Consider the following 22,386-nt stretch of genomic DNA (forward strand, 5'->3'; position numbering starts at 1 on the left):
CAAAATAATACGCCTTCAATACATGATCGGTAAACACCAAACCATGACGAAAAAAGAGAACTGTTTAGAGTGCAATGTAAAGATATTTTAGAAGCAAACTGAAAATTGTATGAACAAAAATGCCAGATCACAACATAAAATTTTATAATTTTTCAACGGATAAACGACAGACTAATATTTTATTCATTAAATTAAGAAACATATAGGGTAGAAGGTTAGTATGAATTTAGGATATAGTATGTTTTGGTGTGGTATTTGGAGTATCTTGATTTGGGTATTAGTCAATATGTTAATTTTTGTTGTGTCTCGTTTTATTACTATTCATTACTATTATTATTCATTACCTTAGATTGCTTTATTTTGAGCCGGAGGTCTATCGGAAGCAAGCTCTCTATCTCACATTTGACGTAGTGATATGGACTGCGCACACATACCCTCCCCAGATCTCACTTGGAGGAAATATACTGATTATGTTGTTGTTGTATAATCAATTATTAGATGGAGTCTAACTCTAATATTCTCCGTAACAAAAATGGTGACGAAATTTAAATTATAGCCTAACTAAAAGAGTGATTCTGTAAATCGACCAACCATAACAGCGTCTAGAAGAAGATCCCAATTGAGCCCAAAGGAAGTGATGTCCATGCTACATAATTAGTGTGTGGGGGGGGGGGATCAAATAAGTTGTTGCAAAATTTGTACTATATTAATTTCGAAAATTTAACAAATTACAACACAATTTCTTATTAGTAGTTTGGTCAAATCAATTAGTTTCAAATGTCCCGCATTTCCAATTTGTTATAATGCCATTTGTAATTTCAAATCACATATCAAAATTGTAATTTATTCATGATTGGAATTGCTTTAATAAGGTTACAAAGAATCGCGAATAACAAATTTTTCAAATTCGCATTGGTTAAAGATCCTCGAAATTCATATGGTATTATTAAAATGACAATTCAAAGTGACAAAGTAAACGTGATAAGATATTACCAACACGGGTTGTGTTGCAGTGGATGGGGCTGCTCCACCCTTAACTAGAGGTCAAGGGTTCGACTCTGTGTATGAAGAAAACTCTGTTGGGAGCGCTGCCACCTTAATGGGCCCTGCAACGCGCAAACCGAATTAGTCGAGACTCCAATGCGGACACCGGATGAGAAACAAAAAAGACGTGATAAGATATTTAATATCCTAAATGTGGAGTTGAAGTGTATGTTATTTGTGATGATATAGTACTGATTGATGAGGCACAACGAAGTCAATGGTAAGTTGGAGGTGTGCAGACAAACTTGGGACCACAAGGGGGTCATGTTGAATAGGATCAAAATATAGAGTGCAAATTTAGTGATATAACACATGAGGCATGCATGAAGGTGAGGCTTGAGATTCGGGCTATCTCAAAAGAGATAGTTTCAAGTATTTTGGATCTTTAATTTAAGGAAGTAGTGATAACAACGATGATGACACATATCGTACGAATCCAAGAGAAATTTTAAAGACAACGTACATAACAAATATCACATTTCTAAATGTACAAACAATGAATTAATCAACCCCTAGCAAGTGCGCTTGAATTTGATAACAACTAAAATTATACTAATCGACAAGATAAATATACATCCGAACCTTAAAAATGTCAAATGTAGAGTAAAAATACCTCGTTCTGCATAGAGAAATAAATACGTGCATGATCCGACAATGAAAGTAATGAAATAAATAAGACATCTCACTCAAAATTTCAGTATTAAACACTTTTTCCTCTATCGAGGAATACACAAATTTAAATCAATCAGGTCAAAGATCTTCCAATACCGAATTGACAAATCAAAATAGTGTACAAGAGAAAATCCCAATTAAACTCCAAACATTAATAAGATAGGCACATTGGACCTGGCGTTTATGATCCATACATTATACAATTAAATTAGTATGCGAAAACTTTTAACTTTTTTTTTCACGAGTGAGTTTCAAATAAGTTATTACGATTTTTGTTATATCAATTTTAAAAATTTAAGAAATCATACCTCAAATCATTATTAAAAATTCATATGATATTTTCAATAACAATCCAAAGTGGCAAAACTATCGTGAATATTCAACATCTTAAAACGGTGAAATTGATATATCAAGATATTTTAAATCATGAGTTATCATTTTATAATACATAGTAACTTTTATAAAATTAAAATTTTAGTTTTATATTGTCATGACATTTTACCTTCTTTTTTCATTTCATTTCTTCCAATAATGTCAACAAAATATTTAATTACCTTTTCCTCTCATCCAAGAATATGTAATTACCTAACTCTAAAAAGGTTTGCGTATTTCCCAACATGTAAAAATTTCTCTTGCACTTTTCTTACCTTTATTAGCTCATAAAATTATTTCGAAAATCTTAGAGAATGTTTGTGTAAAAGGGAAGTTTTATAATATAATGGAATAACTAATTTTAGATAATAAGTAACGTTTGACTAATTGACAAGCAATTTGTATTTATTAAAGTATTTCAAAAGAACAATATAGGTAAATTGTAATTATTTTTTGATTTTAAGGAGTAAAAAGTGTTCGAATGGAATTTTTTTTGGTTTACCACTCGGTGTCTGGTATGGAGCCTCGATTAATTCAGATCGCATACAAAATTTTAATCCAAGACCTCTAATTAAGGATGGAGGAGTACCATCACTGCTTCACAATCCATGTTGGTATTCGAATGGATTATTTAATTAAATAAACTAAGTTTTGGACTTATATTATATCATGTCATTATTATTTCTCCTTTTATTTAACAGCATGAAGTTACAATCGACACTCGGAAGTCCCAAAGAAAATGGATTAAATTATCGGTTTATCTCTTCATAATTTGAAAGCTAAATTAATAATTTGAAGAAATGGATTTCCTAATCAAGTATCTTAATTTTGGAGAATTTAATATGTAAAAAAGAGGAATATTGGAATCTAATATTGGTGATGTATTTAACTTTATTTCCTTATTAGCATTAGGAGTATAATTTTCCACTTAATTGTATTAAAATTCTGCAACTTTTGTAATTTTCATTAATTATGACCTTCCATTTATAAAGGCTTACTATAATAACTTTAATTATCTACATCAATAAACCTTATAACGAGTCGTGTGTCAATTGCATTACTCTTTATCCACTAATTGTGTTTGATTAATATTCATTAATTTTCACCTCATTTAACTCTAAATCATACTCCCTCGTCCTAATTATTTACGTAACACAGTTGAAATTTTACGAGTTAATAATTTTTTTTATATATATTTTAAATATTTTAAGTTGTTAATTAATTATTGTAATTAATAATACTTAATACGCAATTTAAAATATATAATTTTTATCACCAGAAAATTTAAAGCTTCTATATCCAAATGCACAGTCAAAATTCTAAAGTCTGAATCTTGAAATTCTAACCGTACCACTTAAATTGGACAAACAGAGTAATGAGTTATAAAATTGCATGCGAGTAATTAAGTCTTATACTCGTCCATAAATTGAAATAACATATCGAGATCTTGTCTATGAAATTAAAATATTTTATAATATTATTTGCGGGGGCGAAACTATACTTGGGATGGGGTTCATCCGAACCCCCTTCGATGGAAAATTATAATATATTTACATGGTTAAAAATATTTTTTATGTATATATTGTAGATGACGAACACCTCCGTTTATTTCGTATATTCACTTATGAACCCCTTTCGTGAAAATTCTGGCTCCGCCACTAATTATTTGATTGCATCGTAATAATAAGGTGAAGAAAAATCCAAATATTGAAGAAAAATCCAAATATTAACTCTAACTATAAAATCCAACTCTTAATATCCTTTCATCAACGGTAATTGAGTACTAGATTTGTAAGGCAGTAAAAAGATACTCAATAACTCTTCTCCTTACATTTTATTTAAGGACACATAGATAAAAAGATTATTAAGGTGTAAAAAATTTTGTAATATGTTATATGATTCTCGTTCGAAGATTTAATTTCCATTTCTAAACAATCTTCCATTTTTATGTAAACTTAACATGATTAACAAAATGCCATACATTATAAATTGTTATTGTCTCTTCATAACAAATCACCCTTCATCAACAACTTTATAGAATCAAAGTGTGAAAAACACACACCAAAGTTTGATTTCATGGATGCTTCAATGGCGATCAACGAAAAATCACTTAGTGTTTTAATGTTTCCATGGTTGGGACATGGACACGTCTCTCCTTTTCTCGAATTAGCTAAAAAGCTTGTTACGAGAAACTTCATTATTTTCTTGTGTTCGACTCCAGCTAATCTCAAGTCTATTAAACAAAAGCTCATTAACGAAAACTTGACCCAAAAAATTCACCTTATTGAAATTCATCTTCCTTGTCTTACTGACCTTCCTCCTCATTACCACACCACCAATGGCCTCCCACCCCACCTCATGTCCACACTCAAGAAGGCGTTCGCGATGTCTCGTCCAATTTTCACTCAAATCCTCAATGCCATTGAGCCTGATTTGCTTCTTTATGATTTACTTCAACCATGGGCTCCAAAGGTGGCTGCTGAGAAGAATATCCCATCAGTTTGTTTTGTCACAAGTAGTGCCACCATGTTTTCATACATGTTCCACAATTTTCAAAACCCTAACTTGGTATTTCCTTATCCCTCTATTTATTATCGCGATTATGAGTTAGCGCGTATGATAAAAAATAAAGATTTGGAGTCTATAGAGCAACAAAAAAAAGATGATACTAGTGTCAAGTTGTGCTTCAAGAGGTCTTCTAACATTGTTTTGATTAAGGGTTTTAAGGAACTTGATGGTAAATATTGTGACTATATATCTAGTTTGACTAATAAAAGAGTTGTTCCTGTTGGTCCACTTGTTCAAGAACCTACAAGTGATGTTGACAATTCACTAATCCTAAAATGGTTGAATCAAAAGTCAAAAGGTTCAACTGTTTTTGTTTCTTTTGGGAGTGAATATTTTTTGTCACAAGAGGATAGGGAGGAAATTGCACATGGGCTTGAGCAAAGTAGGGTTAATTTCGTATGGGTTGTGAGGTTTCCAAAAGGTGAGAAGCTCAAACTTGAACAAGCATTGCCACTTGGGTTTTTCAAGAAAGTAGGTGAGAGGGGGATGGTAGTTGAAGATTGGGCCCCACAAGCAAAAATATTAGCACACCCTAATATCGGCGGATTCGTGAGTCACTGTGGATGGAATTCTGTTATGGAAAGCATGAAGATTGGTGTCCCAATAATTGCTATGCCAATGCACCTTGATCAACCATTGAATGCTAGGCTTGTGGAAGAAGTAGGTGTTGGTTTGGAAGTTGTTAGGGACAAAAATGGAAAACTTGAAAGAGAAACAATAAGTCAAGTTATCAACAAGGTTGTTTTGGGCAAAGAGGGAGAACCCATAAGGGCCAAAGCAAAGAAGATGAGTGCCACTTTAGGAGTCAAAGGTGATGAAGAGATTGATGATGTTGTACAAGAATTGGTCAAGCTTTGCAAGAAATCAAAATCCATAAGGTGTTTTAATTTGTTCTAACCTTTTTTTTTTTTTTTCATCATTTTAGGTTTTTCTTGCTACCATGCTTATAAACTTAAAGCATGTGTTGGTACCTAGGTTGAGTACTAATTTTTTTTGTACTCCTTAATTTAGGTCTCTTTTTTCCTTCAAAATTGATGTTTATCTTAGCTAGCTAGACAAGTTAACCATTAGTGTGAATGATTGATTTGACACTAGCAAAGATGATCATGTCAAAGTTTGCTTGAGTTCAATAAAATCAACTTTTAGTTTAAGTTTATGCAATTTTTTTTTGTTTTGTTTATACAGTTTCAATCATAAGACATGAACATATAAAACCAGTTTCTTTTGACTCTTTTATTACCCTTTCATTTTTCGCCATTGACATTAATGTAAAGAGAATATTTATAGTAATCTTTTTATTTCATCCTAGAATATATAATGTAATTACCTAATTCTAAAAAAATTGCCTGTTCCACAAATGTAAGAATCTCTTTCGCTTCTTTTACCTATTTTAACTCAAAGGATTATTTTTATAATTTTTGTCGTATAAGGAAAAAAGGTATATATAAAAATATTAGCATTGACTATCGTCTAAAAGTTTCTCTTTCTGTTTTAGAGCAATAATCGTAAAGCAAAATATGGTAATTAGGTGATTGACTAATTTTAATTAAAACACAAGTTTCACTAATTAACAAACAAATTATCTATTAGCTTTATAATAAGAAATTTTCTTTTTCCATGGTTAAACGATATATTAGAAAACTTTTTTTTTTTTTCCGATTAGAAAACTACTTTTTAATAAGAGAGAGCTCCACATAACTTGTTGCAATTTATGTTATCATAAATTTTGATAAAATTATGACCAAATGACATGTCAAATTTTATTATCAGTATCATCGAATTGATTTATTTCAAATTTCTCATAAATACATTTTGCAATTTAATTTGTTATTTTAAATTACTTGTCAAATTTTGAAGATTAATTTTTGGGTTGGAGAATTAAATTTTCCAACTTCTTTATATGTTATTTTGGAAAAGTCAAAAAAGAAATTGTCTAAATGCTAAGAAATTCCACGCTTTATTATTAGTAATAAATATGTAGCTTACCTAATTTACATTAAATTATTACGAGGTCTTCACATAAAATAGCACAACATAGATGCATCATATGTATTTATATGAAAATTTTTAAGAGATCTTTAATTTAATTATATGTAAGAGTTCTTTGCAGGATCATTTTCTTTCTTCCAAATATAGAAGAATATATTGAATTGTTTTTTATCATGATTTTCAAAAGAATATCTTCTTAATTATTACAAAAGGAAAATGAAACCTAAAAGGAAAGTAAAGGACTCAAATAAGTTGCAAAATATGTGGGTTGCCTAATATAACGCATGAAAAATTTTAAATTGTGGATATAATTTCATAATTATTTATTTCCAATCAAACATGAATTAAAGTACTTACCATTTATATCCATCCATTTATTATTTGAATATACCAAATTGACTTCTTCCTAAATCTAAATGATGTACTAGAATTACTCTACACTCAACCATATGTAATGTACTGCCAAAAATATAAGCACTTAGGAAAAAAAACGAGTTCTACATGCACAAGAATTCAAATTAATCGATCGAATAGATAAAGAATTAATGAATAATTAATAAAAGAAATTCACTCTAGTGACAAACAAAATTAGATACGATTTTAAATGACCATATTCACTAGAAGACGCAAGTAGCATGTATTAAAGATAAAATGAGAGAACGTTGGTTGAGATGGTTTAATCAAGCCTTGCGCCAACCTACATATGTATCGCTTGCTAATATAAAATCATGATATGTGAAGGTGTTAAAGAGAATGGAATCGGATGGACCAAAATCAGGATCAGGATGTTGTTATTAAAAGTCTCTTTTTATTCGTGTGTATTATCATATAAAGGATTTTTCTCAATTAATAAATACTCCTAACATATAAAAGGTTGTTTCAGAATACGTATAACTCGTTCGATACAATACACGTACTTAGCTAGAGGTAAAACACAATGAACAAAAATATTCATAAAAGTGATATCTAGTAATTGGGAATAAATTTTGGATTCGTTAAAGAATTTCTAACGAAGTTGATTTATACTTTTATTTTGATTTTTCATATGATATATGATACATGCTTTAACTATTTAATTTCGATTAATTCAAATTCGCACCACATAGTACACATTCGGATGATGCTCTCTCTAATAAGAATTTTTTCATATTCAAGGCTCGAAATCGAAATCTTCGAGCAATCCCATCCGACACTACATCATTTGATGGTTACCTTTATTTTCCTATTTAAAATGATGATATGAATTGAGCTTAAATAAAACAGTGAGAATTCATATAACTGATTTTAACTTATTTGTGATTGAGATGTAATTGAAACATAGTGCTCCAATTAATACTATTGTTAGCATTTACTACCTCCGTCCCATTTTATGTGTCACCATTTGACCGGGCACGAAATTTAAGAAATAAGTGATGACTCTGTAAAATTTACAAAATTGTCTCTCTTAAAGTTATTTTAATGTCTACTTTTTAGTTGTCTTTTCTTAATAAGTGGGACCTAATAAGGATAAAATTAGAATTATGATATTAAATAGTTACTAAATTAGGAAAGGTAACATTCTTTTTGAAACGGACCAAAAAGAAAATAACGATACATAAAATGGAACGGAGGGAGTATTAGATTATGACAAGACGCTTGAAGTACGTGTTGACCTCACACTTTGTCTCTCACCTCACAATGAAAAACAGTAAGCAAAAACATTAATATTGCAAAATTCATGTGATATTAATTTCAAGTTAAAGACATCATGGAAACAAATAATGTCACACATTCATGATATATTATCCCTTAATTAAGAAGCTTAAACGTGGACTCCAAGAAACAAGTATAAATTCACATATTTAACTAACTACTTTTTCCTCACATAATTTTTTCTTTATCAAGAAACTTTCAAACATAATCACTTGCACCTAATTCTTCATTAAATGGATTTGCTTCCCTCCTCAAACATATATAGAACACCAAAAGCAAGAGAAAAAAACATCATTTACAAGACACACATCGTTAATAATTATCTTCTTGTTTTTTTTTTGGGTGGGGGGTGGGGGTGGGGGGTGTTTCAAAATAACAGCAATATATCTTCATCTAAATGAAGTTTACTTCAGAAAAAAATATTTACATAGATTATTGAATCTTTTTTTTTACAGTCTTGGATAATACTATCTCAATTTTAAGTATCACTTTAATAAACTTATATTATTCTTTTACATTATCAAATCATTAAAATGTAATTATAAATATACTTGGTCCTATTATATAGTTTTTCACAATCCTTATTTCACAATATATCATTCTTTACATGATATTAGAATATATAGAGGTCGTTAGCGTGAGTCTCGCTTCCATAAATTCTTATATTAAAAAAAAAGAAATTTTCACATATAATCCATTAAAAAAAAATCAGAGAAGGAACAAACAGAGGGTAGGGGTGTGTTGAGAATATAAAATTAGCTAAATAATAGTAGTACGTAATAAGATGATCAATTAACATGTTGTATTTGTTATAACTAACAGATTAAATTATGCAAATATATGGAGTAATAATAATAGAAAAATACTTTACAGAGTACATATAAGCAATGTTATTTCAACACAAAAATGCCAAAAAATTTCCAAAAATCCGAGTAACATAATAGTAGTATTAATACTTGGGACACATTCTGTTTAATTAGTCAACGTGAAAACCTTCACAAAAAAGTAAGATCCAGTTTGAACAAATTAATAAGAGAAAAAAGTAGTAGTTATTCTCCTAGATGAGGGGAATTTTAATAGGTCGGTTAGTTAGCTATCTGAAATTTCATTTTATTGATAAGAATTAGCGAGTTATATTCCATGTAATCTCCTCCCTCATTTTCCGTTCCGCCGCTCCAAATAATTTTTGTTTTTAAAAAAATACCTCTTCTGGATGAATGCTTTACACGTAGTTAGAGAGAGGTATAGGATACGCAAACGTGTTATAATACATGTTTATTTCTTCAAAGTCACCAATTTCTTTTTCAACCTCATATTTTGCTTTTTTTCAAGTAACAGGCAACCTTATATATAAACATATATAAAGACATTTATACAGTTGCTTTCAGTTCTAAAAAATCATTATCAATTCTCCAAAAATAATTCTTTCTAACATATATGCATCTCATGAGAAAATTGGTCTGGTTCAAGTTGAAATTGACTCAAAGAAAACAACGTAAGTTTCATATTCCTCGTACTATTTTGTGTCTTCTTTTTCTACTAATAATTTGCAACTCCCGTCATGCTTTTGCTTTTTTGTTCGTTGTTCGTTCTGTATTGGCTTGTTATCTTCCTTCCTCATTTTTTTTTTATGTCCGAGCCAACTTGCGTACACATCGACTAGTTCTTACCTCATTTTCTTGCTAATTATACAACTTTGTTGCTTAGTTTGTAGATGCATGAAGCATTCATGGTGAATTATATATGGGGTAAGGACTGACTTACTATACGATTCGAACTAGATGACTACTTAGATCAGAATGAAGAGTCGACCAGCTTTCCATACTAGTTGTTACCTTATGCTACCTCTACCGGTTACCGGCTCGGAGCAACCAAGAGCAATGGCTTATCGTCGTCCATGTTATTACCCTATGCCTTTGATACCTTGTTTAATCGTGTGATCGACTTGTTTAAAAATGTGATAAGTTGTTAGAGAGTGCACAGTTTTTTTAATGTTTGCGCGATTTTACAGGTAGAATAGAGAATGGCGGTTCGGGTAGCTTGGTGAACAAGTCAAATGTGAATGAAGAGTATGTTGAAGCCTTAAGAACTAAGTCTTACGTAGAACTATACAATAAAGTTCAAGAACAACTGGAAGAAGGAAGATTAAACGATGATTATAAATTATCATCGTCTTCTTCTCTTCAACTCGATACAAATCTATGTCAAGAAGAGATATCTGAACTCCCAGAATCAGTTAAACTTCATCCCCTTATCGTTAACTACTTCGATATTACCTTAGAAGCATGCAGAATCTGTGAGTTATTACTCCAGAATGTGCATCAAACAAGGGCTAATTACAAGAAGATTAGAAGGGCTATTGGATTGATGAAAATTGAGCAAGATTCAATGCATTGTTATAGAGTGTATAGAGAACTTGCATCATTTGCAAGTTTAAACAACTCTTTCTCAGTTGTTAACCAAGTTCAGATTCTTGATACACGCGAAGGTCATGACTCATTGCTTCAGAAATTATCATCACAATTCAGAAGAGTTAAAAGGAGGATGAAATTCTGGAAATCTTGCAAGAGAGTATTTGGAATTAGTATTGTAATAGGGTATATTGGTGTTATGATAGCTTTGTTAGTTCTAGCTCTCCATAGTATGGTCTGCATTGTGGCTGCCCCCGGGTTAATAGCTTGTTCTTATAAGGTGTTCAAGAGAAGATTGAAGACAGATAAGAAAGAAGAAAGTTCAAGTTCACAGGAAAGACTAATAGCACAGCTTGATGTAGCAGCAAAGGGGATGTACATATTGATTAATGACTTTGATACGATAAGTAGGCTTGTGAGGAGACTATACGATGAAATAGAGCATAATAGATCTGTAGCTGAAATGTGTACTAGAAAGAAAAATACGGACATGCTGAAGGAGGCGATAAGGGATTACAGTATTAACAAAAACTGCTTCATAGAGCAGTTGAAAGAGCTTGAAGAGCATATTTGCTTGTGTTTCGTTACTATAAACAGATCAAGAAGGATGGTTCTACAAGAAGTGGTCAGCAAATGAGTTATTACTGCAATTTATTGAATGAAAAATACAAAGACTAAGTTATTGAATGAAAAATACAAAGACTAAGTTATTTTTCTTTTGGTGTAACTTAATAATGGAAAAAAAAAAATTTCCTCTACTTTGTTTTCTTCTTAAGTTAATGGAGAAAATGAGTTATTAGTACAATTTATTGAATGAAAAATACAATGACTGAGTTTTTTTTTTTTTTTTGATGTAACTTAATAATTTTTTCTTTTCTTGTTAAGTTAATCGAGGTAATAGTTGGTCTAATTTAATAATTTTTTCTTTTCTTGTTAAGTTAATGGAGGTCATAGCAAGTTCAGATTCTTCTATTTTTATTTTTTTCTAGCAATGTAATAGACATGTTACATTATATTAATATATTTGTTAAGTTAATGGAGGTGCAAGTTCAGATTCTTCTCATTTTTTTTTTGTTCTAGCAATGTAATAAACATGTTACATTATATTAATATATTAGCTGTGGAGTTTATGTTATTGAATGAAATAGATCTGAAACACAAAATACTGACTGAGCTATGTGGGCAAGTAAACTCCACCCCATCCAAATAACATGTCAAAGTAACACCCATCCAATAACATGCCAAAGAAGTACGAATAAGAAGAATAATTAAGTTAAATTAAGAGAAGATGTAAACCAAATAACATGTCAAAGTACCACCCATCCAAATAACATGCCAAATAAGTACGAATAAGAAGAATAATTAAGTTAAACTAAGAGAAGATGTAAATTTTGAAATGAGGACGTTGTGCAGAATTTCTCCAACTTAAACGATGTTCTCTATGTCGAAAACAAAAGCATAGAGACAAGGCCGTATCAATAAAATTAATGGCCTAAAGCCAAATTTTAATACGAGGCCTTAAATATATGCACATAACAAAAGTATTATCAATAATTTAAAGTTATTTTTTGATTCGTACGTATTACTTTTTTTTTAGTGTAGTATTATTAGAACATAGTAATATTATTATTTATAAAAGTAAGCACTAATTCTAATTAATAAGATATTAGTCATTTGTTTGCAATACTTTACATTGAATATTATTGTAAAAACTTTATTTATTACTATCAAGATTTGATAAAAAGTTCTAAAATATTTTTAATAAACAATAGATATGTTATGAAATATAAAAGTAAGAAAAATAAAATATAAACGAAGAACAAGAATAAATAAAGAGAAGAGAGAGAATGCTTTATTTCTCTCTAGGGATGAGAGATCATCTTGATTGAGAATTCTATGAACAAAATTCTTTATAGGGGAAAATACTCATAGTTTCTAACTAAAAGATAAATACTTCAAATCCTGATAGATATCAACTAGATCTTATTAGATCTTAATAAACAATTATTATAATGTAAATACATTTATATCACTCCCTTTGAATGTCTAGATAGATAATGTGCCTCGTTAAAACCTTACTAAAAAAAAACTCAGTGGGAAAAAAATTTAGTGAAGGAAAAAGAGTACACATCTCTAACAATACGCATATCGAATGTCTCATTAAAAACCTTACAAGGAAAACCCAGTGGGACAAAACCTAGTAAGGGAAAAGGAGTACAACGCATATTAACTCCACCTAATGAGAACATCCTTGAACCTTTACATCTCGAACTTCTGCACCATCTTTCTGAAAGTTACAATTGGAGGAGACTTGGTGAATAAAGCAACCATATTGTCACTCGAATGAATCTGTTGCACGTTGATATCACCATTCTTTTGTAGCTCATATATGTAGAAAAGCTTTGATGAAGTGTGCTTCGTTCTATCTCCTTTTATGAATCCCCCATCAAGATGTGCTATGCATGATGCATTATCTCTGTATAAAATTGTGGGTAGATTATCATATTTCACATCACATTTTTCTCGAATGAGGTGTATCACGGACCTCAACCATATACATTCTTGGCTTGCTTCATGAATAACTATTTTCTCAGCATGATTCGATGAAGTGGCTACGATAGACTGCTTTGTATATCTCCAAGATATTGCAGTACTACCACATATGAGCACATAGCCTATTTGAGACCGAGTTTTATGTAGGTCAGATAAGTACCCAACATCAACATGACCAATAAGATCGAAACTGCAAACTTGCTAACAAATTAACTAAGAAAGGCTATATCGGACCTTGTAGTATTTGCAAGATACATTAGTACATCAATTACACTAAGATATGGTACTTCATAACTAAGGAGTTCTTTGTTCTTTTTTTGAGGTCGGAATGGATCATTATTCAATTTTGCATGTTTCTCATTTAAGCAAATATTTATTGCTTTTGAAAACTCTCCAAGAGTTTCAATGATACTCAAATCATCAAATTATCTCTTATGAGGATAATAAAAAGTTTTCCAGAAACTTTATATGCTTTAGGAATTTTGAATCCTTTAGGGATTTTCATTGGATTTTTGTCAAGTAACAATATCGAACATGTTAAGTGTGACATCTTCAAGTATTTGGACTGCAAATCAAATAAGTTATACGTTTACCAAAATGCATCTTTTCAGGTCACTTGATAAATGTTTCTACGTCAGCATGCTTAAATATACGTAGAATTCAGATCCTCGTAATCTTTCACAATATTGCACCAATATTGTATCAAAGGTATTGTCGACGGTTTCTCATTTTGTTTCGGTTTGCAATGTGACATAACATTTTGAGATCTCACCACTTTATTATTTTCAGGTACCTAAACCTCTCATAAGATTTCATGAAGTGTTATGTCGTAGGCTCTTCAAGAGCACATTGCCTTCTCATCATTATTATTTGCTCCTTATCCTTTTCAAGAATTATTTCATGTGAAACTGATTGGTCTATCATGCTTCACGCATGCATAGACTTTATCCTTTAAGGACACAAAATAGGAGCACTTGCAGCTAAATATGAGATGCTTTCGGCACTTGACTTGAATTATCTTTTGAATGAGGATCTAATGATAATTCCTAACATATTTCATAGCTGCTTATAATCTCCCCCCTTATGTTAGGAAAACTAACATACATCCTCCATCTTCTTTGAGGAATCATCTTTGTGCATCATGATATATTTATTATTCGTATGCCGCACATCAAAACTATTAGATGAAATAGTTGGTTCCTGACCTTAAACTAATAGAGAGGGAAGAAATAATCACAATATATTGGTCTAATGCATACAAATGTTATTGTATGCAACATATCATATTTCATATCAATACATGAAAATTTGTTCTCATTAGTAATGGTTCAACTATTTATGGAAGACATTCAATGCTAAACCATCATCATCAAGATGAATTATCTTGATTACACAATCTGAAAATTATGCTCAATTTATATTGAACAAGTAACTTTATGAATGTCAAATGACCATGAATGTACATGTGATTATCTTATTGATGCGTCTTTTCAACATATCACATGATAGGTGAACGGACCCTTACACCTTTTATTCTTTTCGGATTTTGAGGGATCCAATCCCAAAATTAGTTGGTCCAACCAACTTATCATGAGAACAAGCAACATTAAAGTTCATGAAGAATTTTCTAATTCTTCAATATATGTTCAATACTCAGTATGCACATCTTCGAGATATCGCAATTGTTCATGTCAACTTATGAACTTTTAGTAGCCGTTTGACCATGAAAACTAAAATTTTCCGGAGTTGGAGTTGAAGTTGGAGTTGAAATTGGAGTTGGAGTTGTGTTTGGCCATGTCTTTTTTGAAATTTCTTTTTGACTTTTGAAAAAACTTTTTTAATTATGATTTTATGCCATAACTTTTACAAACTATCAAAATCACCCAACTAAAATTTACCTACAAATGGAAAAAGAACACAATTAGCCACTATTATAAAAATAATTACATATACATGGTCATATTTAATGAATTTCAATTATGACATATATAATATTTATATTAATAGTCATTTTCTCATATTTGAAAATTTTAAATATGGATGTTATATTAACAGATCATTGCTTCCTGTTTTTTAGGTAACAAATATTATCTTTCAAACAATTCTTTTTTTGTTAGGATTTATTTAATTTATTTCCTTCATTTTCCGTTCCTAAAAAATAGGAAATGATGAGTTGTTATTAAATTTTAGGGTGCCGCTAATTTATTTCTTTAATTTTCTTATACGTGAAAGATTTTACTGTGTGTGAATAAATTATTTCTATGTAAAACATGCTTTGCATATTTATGGTATATTATATCATATACCATAAATATATAAATATGCTTAGTATGTTTCTTTATACTTTGTATTTTGATATATGTGTGTATATGGTATATACATGGTATAAACTTCATATATAACATACTTTGTATATTTATATTATAAATATGCTTAGTATGTTTCTTAATACTTTGTATATTTATATATGTGAGTATATGGTATATACATGGTATAAACTTTATATATAACATACTTTGTATATTTCTATTATAAATATAATACTTTATATATTTATGGGTATAAGTATAATACTTTATATATTTATGGATATAAATATATATTAGCAGTAAAATAATGTCTTAAATAATAGAGAAAATTAAATAAGAGATAAAAATAATGATGAGAGAGAAAAAGAGATATATATTAATTAGGATAGCATTAAGTTTGAAATTATAATTATCTTATTCTTTAAAACTGCTATATACGTAATATTGAAAAAGTAATGTTATAAGGAGAGTTTTATGTAAAAATTTAAAAGATTGGGGTTATATGTAATAATAATAAAAGTTGGAATTGGAGTTGGAAAATTGTGAAAACAACAAAAACCTGTTTTCCCTTTCCAGAAAAATTTTCTGAAATTATTTTCCGAATTTTCATGGCCAAAAACCACAATTTCCAACTCCGAAAAATTTTTCGAAAAAAAAGAGAAAAATTTCCATGGACAAACGGGCCCTTAATCTAGTAAACTCCAAGTTTACCATGATATGTGTTTTTGCTTTAGTAAATTTCACATTTAAATAAATTTCAGATTTACTACTTCAGAAATAGATTTCACAATAACTCATCTCAGTTATTCTACCTCTTTCGGAGGTGGGTTGTCATACCATCACAATTAAGTACACGTTTATTGATAAGTTTCACTAAATATCATCACATTCACCTAGGGAATGGATTTACGCTTATAACAATTGAAATTCTCATTCCCATGAATGAAATATAATCGTATCTAAAGCCTATCAAATTGATAGCTTATAACCTCTTTTATGATATTGCTACTTCAGGAGCAAATCGAGACATACATATGATCTAGAGAATTTTTCTTTAACATATTTTATGATAATAATACGCGTGTGAAAATATCATTACTTTTGATGATCATTATCATATTGTCCCTCCACGCGTATAATCGTACATTCAATCACTTGTCTTCTTTCAGATATATTATGCATTGCTATCATATACACTTCAAGAATGAAGTAAGTTGTCATATTTCAGACTTATCATATATTGTTACTACATTCACTTCATGGAATGGAACATATTCAGTGGGATATATTTCATGACTTTTCATTAAAAATACATTATTTTGTCTTAGCCATCATAATATCATCAATATGGTGCATTGGGATTCAAACTCAACGTCTTACTCATATAAAGTCGTCTTAGGCATAAATTGATGGGACTTAAACCCAACATATTATAATCCCTTTTGATAATATTGTTCTTGAGGAATAAATTTAAAATTTAAATGGTTCCAAATCAATTATTTTTCCGCAAATCCAACAATAATTATATTATTAGTAACAAAAGAAAGATAACATAAGGAATTACTAACCTTGAAATTAACTTTAGATTTATAATCCCATCTTGTTTGGTAGAGTTTCGTATTGATAACGTGTTATGAAATATAAAAGTAAGAAAAATAAAATATAAAGGAAGAACAAGAATAAATAAAGGGAGACTTCTTTATTTCTCTTTAGGGATGAGAAATCATCTTGATTGAGAATACAATGAACAAAATCCCTCTATTTATAGGGGAAAATACTCTTAGTTTCTGATTAAAAGACAGACACTTCAAATCCTGATAGATATCAACTAGATCTTATTAGATTTTGATAGACATTCACTGTAATGTAAATACATTTATAACAAGATAGTTCTTCTTTCCTTTTCATTAGTTTAAATTTTGTACCTTTTATATTTTTCAATCTATAATATTATTTGAAGTGAAATTAAAATCATAAAATTCATATAATGTTTTTTGGGGCCTCAAATTTTTTGGAGCCTAAAGCATACGTTTTACTAGTCTTACCCTTGAGTCACCCCTGCAAAGAGAACTAATAGACCTTACTCTTACAGAAAGAGAACAACATTGCAGGAAATGTTGCCTTCAACGAGCTGATCTGCCATCTTTCCTGATTATGACTGCAACATATCCTTTCTCAACTCTTTATACTCTTCAGTGGCCAGCAAAGTGGTCTTGACCTTGATCCAATCTGCCGGCTTTGGCATTATGATTGCAATATAGCCTTCCCTGTCTGCCTGTGATAGAAATCAAACAAGAGGAACACACATATTCAACCAGAAGTGTATTATAATACGAGGGGGAAGAAGTCGAATGAAACAATATCTCATCAATGCAAAACAAGTCCAATGTCACAATCAAATAAAACACAACTTAATGCCACTACGAACATGTCTCCGAGAAAGCTCGTTAAATATTAAAAGGAAAAAAGACGGAACAAGACTTTTGTGATGGAGGTCATGCATATCCTATATTCAGTTCCTTATATCAACAACCAAATCTAGATGTGCATTCAGCTCAGACATTTTTGCTGGAGATTAAGAAAATAAAATCATGTCTGAGGAATCAATGTATATCTTCTTTTAAATACAACAACAACCACCACACAATCAATCATCGTTCAAGTTGCATCAAGCATTTAGTTATATTCTGGCAAATTCTATTTTTCGTTTTTGATAACTGTGGTGTCTGAGCTAGCTTGTGCGCACTTCGACTAATTCCACGGGATACCCGCCACCTCCCACTAGCAACAAGTACCAAGTAACACTGTCCACCTATGGAATTTTTTTTTGGTTTCAATTCGATAAAAGTGATGGTTCCAACAATTTTATCACCAAGAATATAAACAATTGCTGAAAGCATTGTTGTCATCACCCCGAATACAAAAGCTGCTAATTCCAATTAAGTTCTGCATCAGTTACCACAAGCTAAAAGCTAAATGAAGAAGGGATGAGCTCAGATTAATAATCAAAAACAACAAACCCAGTGTTTTCCCACATAGTGGGGTCTGAGGAGGTTAAGATGTACGTAGTCTATACCACTACTTCCAGAGAAGTAGCAAGGTTGTTTCCGATAGACCCCCGGCTCAAGACAAGAATAGTAAACAAGTTCGTAAGAAAGCATGAAACAAGATGGCATAACAGGAGCAAAGAATAGTAGTAAATCCGTAATAAAGCATGAAACAAGATGGCATAACAAAAATAAGACGAACCAGCTGAACCCCCATACTCTCCTACTCGCAGATCCAACCTATGGGCATAGCCCTAGGACTACCAACCTGGCTACCCCAAAGCTCTCCTAATTACTGACTACGACCCACCCATACGCCCTAGCCTTCTATCTTAATTCGCGTCCTCCAGACCTTCCTATCTAGGGTCATGTCCTCAGTAAGCTGTAACTGCTCCATGTCACGCCTAAGCTTAGATTAATAATCCTAGATAAAAATCCTATATGACGGACAATAAAAATGAGCAAAAGATAAATGTTTCTACCGACGAATTCAGCAGTTCTGGTTGCTTAATCAACCTATCATTGACTTCTAATAGAGAGCCTTTCACACAACACCTGCAAAACATGAGTGGATCATCTTTTAATGATTTAAGAGAACCCCTGACAAGGAAAGCAGTGCAAGAAAATAAACCCATACCTCACAATATAAGAAGCGTCTTTTGTGCAGACTTTACATACTGCTGTATTAGACTCAAAATGATGGGCGTTCTGCATAAGAACAAAGTGACGCCCTCATTTCATTAAACTAGAAGCATAAAGCACAAAAGCAATAACAGATTTAGCTTTACTTGCACAGTTCATACGTTTGTCCAAAGGTGGCAGATGGTGTTACACCACAATGAGGACTTGTGTTCTCTATGTAGCTAACAAAATACGTCGTTACGAATGACTGAGCATGTACATACTGCTGACAAAGCAATTCCATATGATGAATTGCTTGCATTGTATGCTAAGGTTCAGAAAGTAATACTTTGTCAAGTTCGCAGTTAGCCAACAAAAAAGTACTATCATTGCGATGAAACTTAATAACCAGATCAGCAACAACAACACACCCCAGTATAATCCCCAGGTAGGGTCTGGGAGGGTACGGTGTATCTAATAAGTAATAACCATATCAAAAGCCCTTTATTTGCAAGGCTAGAGAAATTTGAGGAATATCTCACCAGAAGCTATCCAGTGCCCGCTAAACATAGCTTTTCTTCAGATGAAAATAAGAATTATGTTCGACATATTCGCATAAGAAAGACATCCCTTATGATTCTTCGCATATTTAGAACTTAAAATAAGTCATGACCTAAATATAGCTATAAATTTGTTCTACCAAATGCCAAGCATAGTTTCATGCTAAATTAAACTTAACTTTTATCCAACAACATTTGTGAAGATCAATCTAGTTATAACACAACTAAAATATCATAAAATTGCAATGACTTGCAATAGCAAAAAATGCTACTTCATCATAAAGACGCAATCTTTTTTTTGATTTTGAATTAAGTTCAGCACAAAGATTCAATCTTTATTCTCATTCAAGTAAATCCAGCTAAGATAAGTACCCGTTTGCGCTTTCCAGTGACCTTGATTCCACTACGATCACACTTCCCCACATTGAAATCAACCGAAGTAATCCCTTCATCCTTAAACGCAATGTGAGTCGAAGCCAACCCAATTATGCACAATCTTTCAATAACCCAATTTCAAAAACTCATCAAACTCAAATTTCAAAAATTCAAAGCAGACAAATCACAAAAAAGACAAAAAGTAAAAAGTTTCATTACCCATTGGCATGTCGATGAACATACTGATCATGCCCAGGTTTCATAAAATCTGCAAACAACAAATACAAGTTTGAATTCTGGACCACTTTACGTTCTCTCCATTCCTTTTTATATGTTCCCTTTGTTTTTCGTGAGTCTAACTTTACTAAGTTCCAAAGCTAAATTACATTAGATTAATTTAATATTTTAAAATTAAAATATAGATATTCAAAAGCTATATGAAAAGGTACTAAATTGCAATTTTGCCTTTTTTCAATTTTATTAAGAAATAAATGGTCAAAGTTGTATAATTTGACTCTAAGCATATGAAAAGGAATGGAGGAAGTAATTGTCACGTTTCCCTTAGTCACTTTGACTAATTTGTAAAGCTAAATTAAATAGATTAAATTAGTTCAAACACTTTAAAGTTAAAATTTAGATATTCAAAAACTATACAAGAAGTGCTGTAAATTACAACGTCAGTCAAAAGTTGATATCATTAGACTCTAAAAATGAAACTGTGACAAGTAAAAAAGAGCGGAGGGGAGTATATTACCAGGAGCAAAATAGGTGACGTAATTGGATTGTACAGCAGAAGGAGGAGTAGGAGGGAACTTTTCTAAATCTACTAATAGTAGATTTCTTAGTACTTCATCGCTTAATCCTTCGTCTTTTTGTTCGGAATGAGACGAAGGAATTATTGTCGGTTTAACGTTGTTGGTTTGGTCGGCGTTAAGCTCTGTCATTTGTAAATTGGAAAAATTCCGATGGCCGGACGATCTGGTTAAGTTGACGGAGTCCCGGGAGAGTTGGACGTTAATTTACTTTGGGGGAGTTTAGAGGAGTTGAAGAAGAAGAGGCTTATTGGGCCTAAATAGGCCCAACTTTGGTGGGCCACAATTCAACCACATCAAAGCCTTTTGCAAGCTAATTATTGGAAAAATAACATAAACATAGAGTAAACTCCCTAAATAATCACCCATGTTTAGAAATTTGCCTAATAATATTACTTTTATTTTTTTCAGGACCACAATATCACCCAACTATTCCTATTTTTCTCAAAATATACTTGACACAATACCAACATTCGTCTCTCTCCTAATAAAATGTCATGTCACATTTTTTTTTTTTAACAATACATAAAAAAGTGTTTATGTCTCTATAAGCATCAACTTCTTTTACATATTCAATCAAAATATTTACCTAATTCTTGAATAAACAACTTTTTTTACATATTCAATCAAAGCATTTACCTAATTTTTGAAGATTTCGAAGCTGCAAAGGTGAATTAGTGTACATGTTGTTATACTTTCAGTAGTTCAACACATTATTTTCTGTACGAGAATCTAGTTACTTTAATTTCATAGCGAAAATCTTTATTCTCTATTTCATTCACGAGTATTTGCATGAACATCAACGTCTCTTCATACAAAAATTTAGCCTTTCTCTTATCAAAAGAAAAAATTAAATTAGTTCCTTTGAGCTAATCAGGAAGACAAAACATAATAACAAATTTTCTTCACTATCTTACCAAACTATGTGCATAAACAAATTTGGCCTTCAAAATAACAAATTTTAGCATCAATACTTCAAAAAAGTGTCATAACTTGCTACAATTTACAGCTAAATAATATTTTATAGGCAAGTGGCAACATCACACTATACCACGCCATAATATGACCGCAGAGGTTTTACAAAGGAAGACACATAACGTGTCTAAATAAGTATTTCACATAACTAACAAAAGAAACTAATGTATAATCCCTATACTTTACTAAAGTTTCTCTTCTTCTTCTTCAACAAAACTACATAATTCTTCATGACTTCTCTTTCAAAATGACTTCCTTTCTTTGCGGTAAAAGAAGGTCAATCAATAGATTCAACATGTACACCTCCCTGAGCCAACAATAGAGGGAAAAAATACAATTAAGCAATGAAACTAATGAAAAAAAAATCATAACTTTGCAATAAATTA

General features: G+C 30.9%; 3 protein-coding genes across 3 annotated transcripts; 2 read left to right on the top strand and 1 right to left on the bottom strand.

Annotated features, from left to right (window-relative positions):
* The first annotated feature begins 4,176 nt into the window (after window positions 1-4,176).
* On the top strand, window positions 4,177-5,553 carry LOC107868524 (UDP-glucosyltransferase 29-like). The gene has a single exon (XM_016715228.1). The coding sequence runs from the start codon at window positions 4,177-4,179 to the stop codon at window positions 5,551-5,553; it is 1,377 nt and encodes a 458-aa protein (XP_016570714.1).
* Window positions 5,554-9,732: 4,179 nt separating this feature from the next.
* On the top strand, window positions 9,733-11,517 carry LOC107869388 (UPF0496 protein At1g20180). Its single transcript, XM_016715920.2, has 2 exons — window positions 9,733-9,832; window positions 10,349-11,517. Exons 1-2 carry the CDS (start codon window positions 9,775-9,777, stop codon window positions 11,383-11,385), a joined length of 1,095 nt encoding a protein of 364 aa, XP_016571406.1. The 5' UTR covers window positions 9,733-9,774; the 3' UTR covers window positions 11,386-11,517.
* A 5,994-nt stretch (window positions 11,518-17,511) lies between these two features.
* On the bottom strand, window positions 17,512-21,309 carry LOC107866854 (protein Abitram). Its single transcript, XM_016712859.2, has 6 exons — window positions 20,968-21,309; window positions 20,433-20,481; window positions 20,211-20,334; window positions 19,295-19,365; window positions 19,140-19,212; window positions 17,512-17,885 (listed from the first exon to the last, which is right to left on the bottom strand). Exons 1-6 carry the CDS (start codon window positions 21,155-21,157, stop codon window positions 17,763-17,765), a joined length of 630 nt encoding a protein of 209 aa, XP_016568345.1. The 5' UTR covers window positions 21,158-21,309; the 3' UTR covers window positions 17,512-17,762.
* Window positions 21,310-22,386: the final 1,077 nt, after the last annotated feature.

This window comes from Capsicum annuum, chromosome 4 (genome assembly GCF_002878395.1).
Source record: "Capsicum annuum cultivar UCD-10X-F1 chromosome 4, UCD10Xv1.1, whole genome shotgun sequence".
Lineage (NCBI taxonomy): Eukaryota > Viridiplantae > Streptophyta > Magnoliopsida > Solanales > Solanaceae > Capsicum > Capsicum annuum.

What these genes read in the sequence shown, in the direction of transcription:
- LOC107868524 (XM_016715228.1), top strand. Translation starts at nt 4,177, where the DNA reads ATGGCGATCAACGAAAAATCACTTAGTGTTTTAATGTTTCCATGGTTG.
- LOC107869388 (XM_016715920.2), top strand. Translation starts at nt 9,775, where the DNA reads ATGCATCTCATGAGAAAATTGGTCTGGTTCAAGTTGAAATTGACTCAA. An exon ending in ATTGACTCAAAGAAAACAAC is followed by an intron (nt 9,833 to 10,348) that starts GTAAGTTTCATA and finishes GCGATTTTACAG; the next exon opens with GTAGAATAGAGAATGGCGGT.
- LOC107866854 (XM_016712859.2), bottom strand. Translation starts at nt 21,157, where the DNA reads ATGACAGAGCTTAACGCCGACCAAACCAACAACGTTAAACCGACAATA. An exon ending in CGTCACCTATTTTGCTCCTG is followed by an intron (nt 20,482 to 20,967) that starts GTAATATACTCC and finishes TGTTGTTTGCAG; the next exon opens with ATTTTATGAAACCTGGGCAT. An exon ending in GACGCTTCTTATATTGTGAG is followed by an intron (nt 19,213 to 19,294) that starts GTATGGGTTTAT and finishes CATGTTTTGCAG; the next exon opens with GTGTTGTGTGAAAGGCTCTC.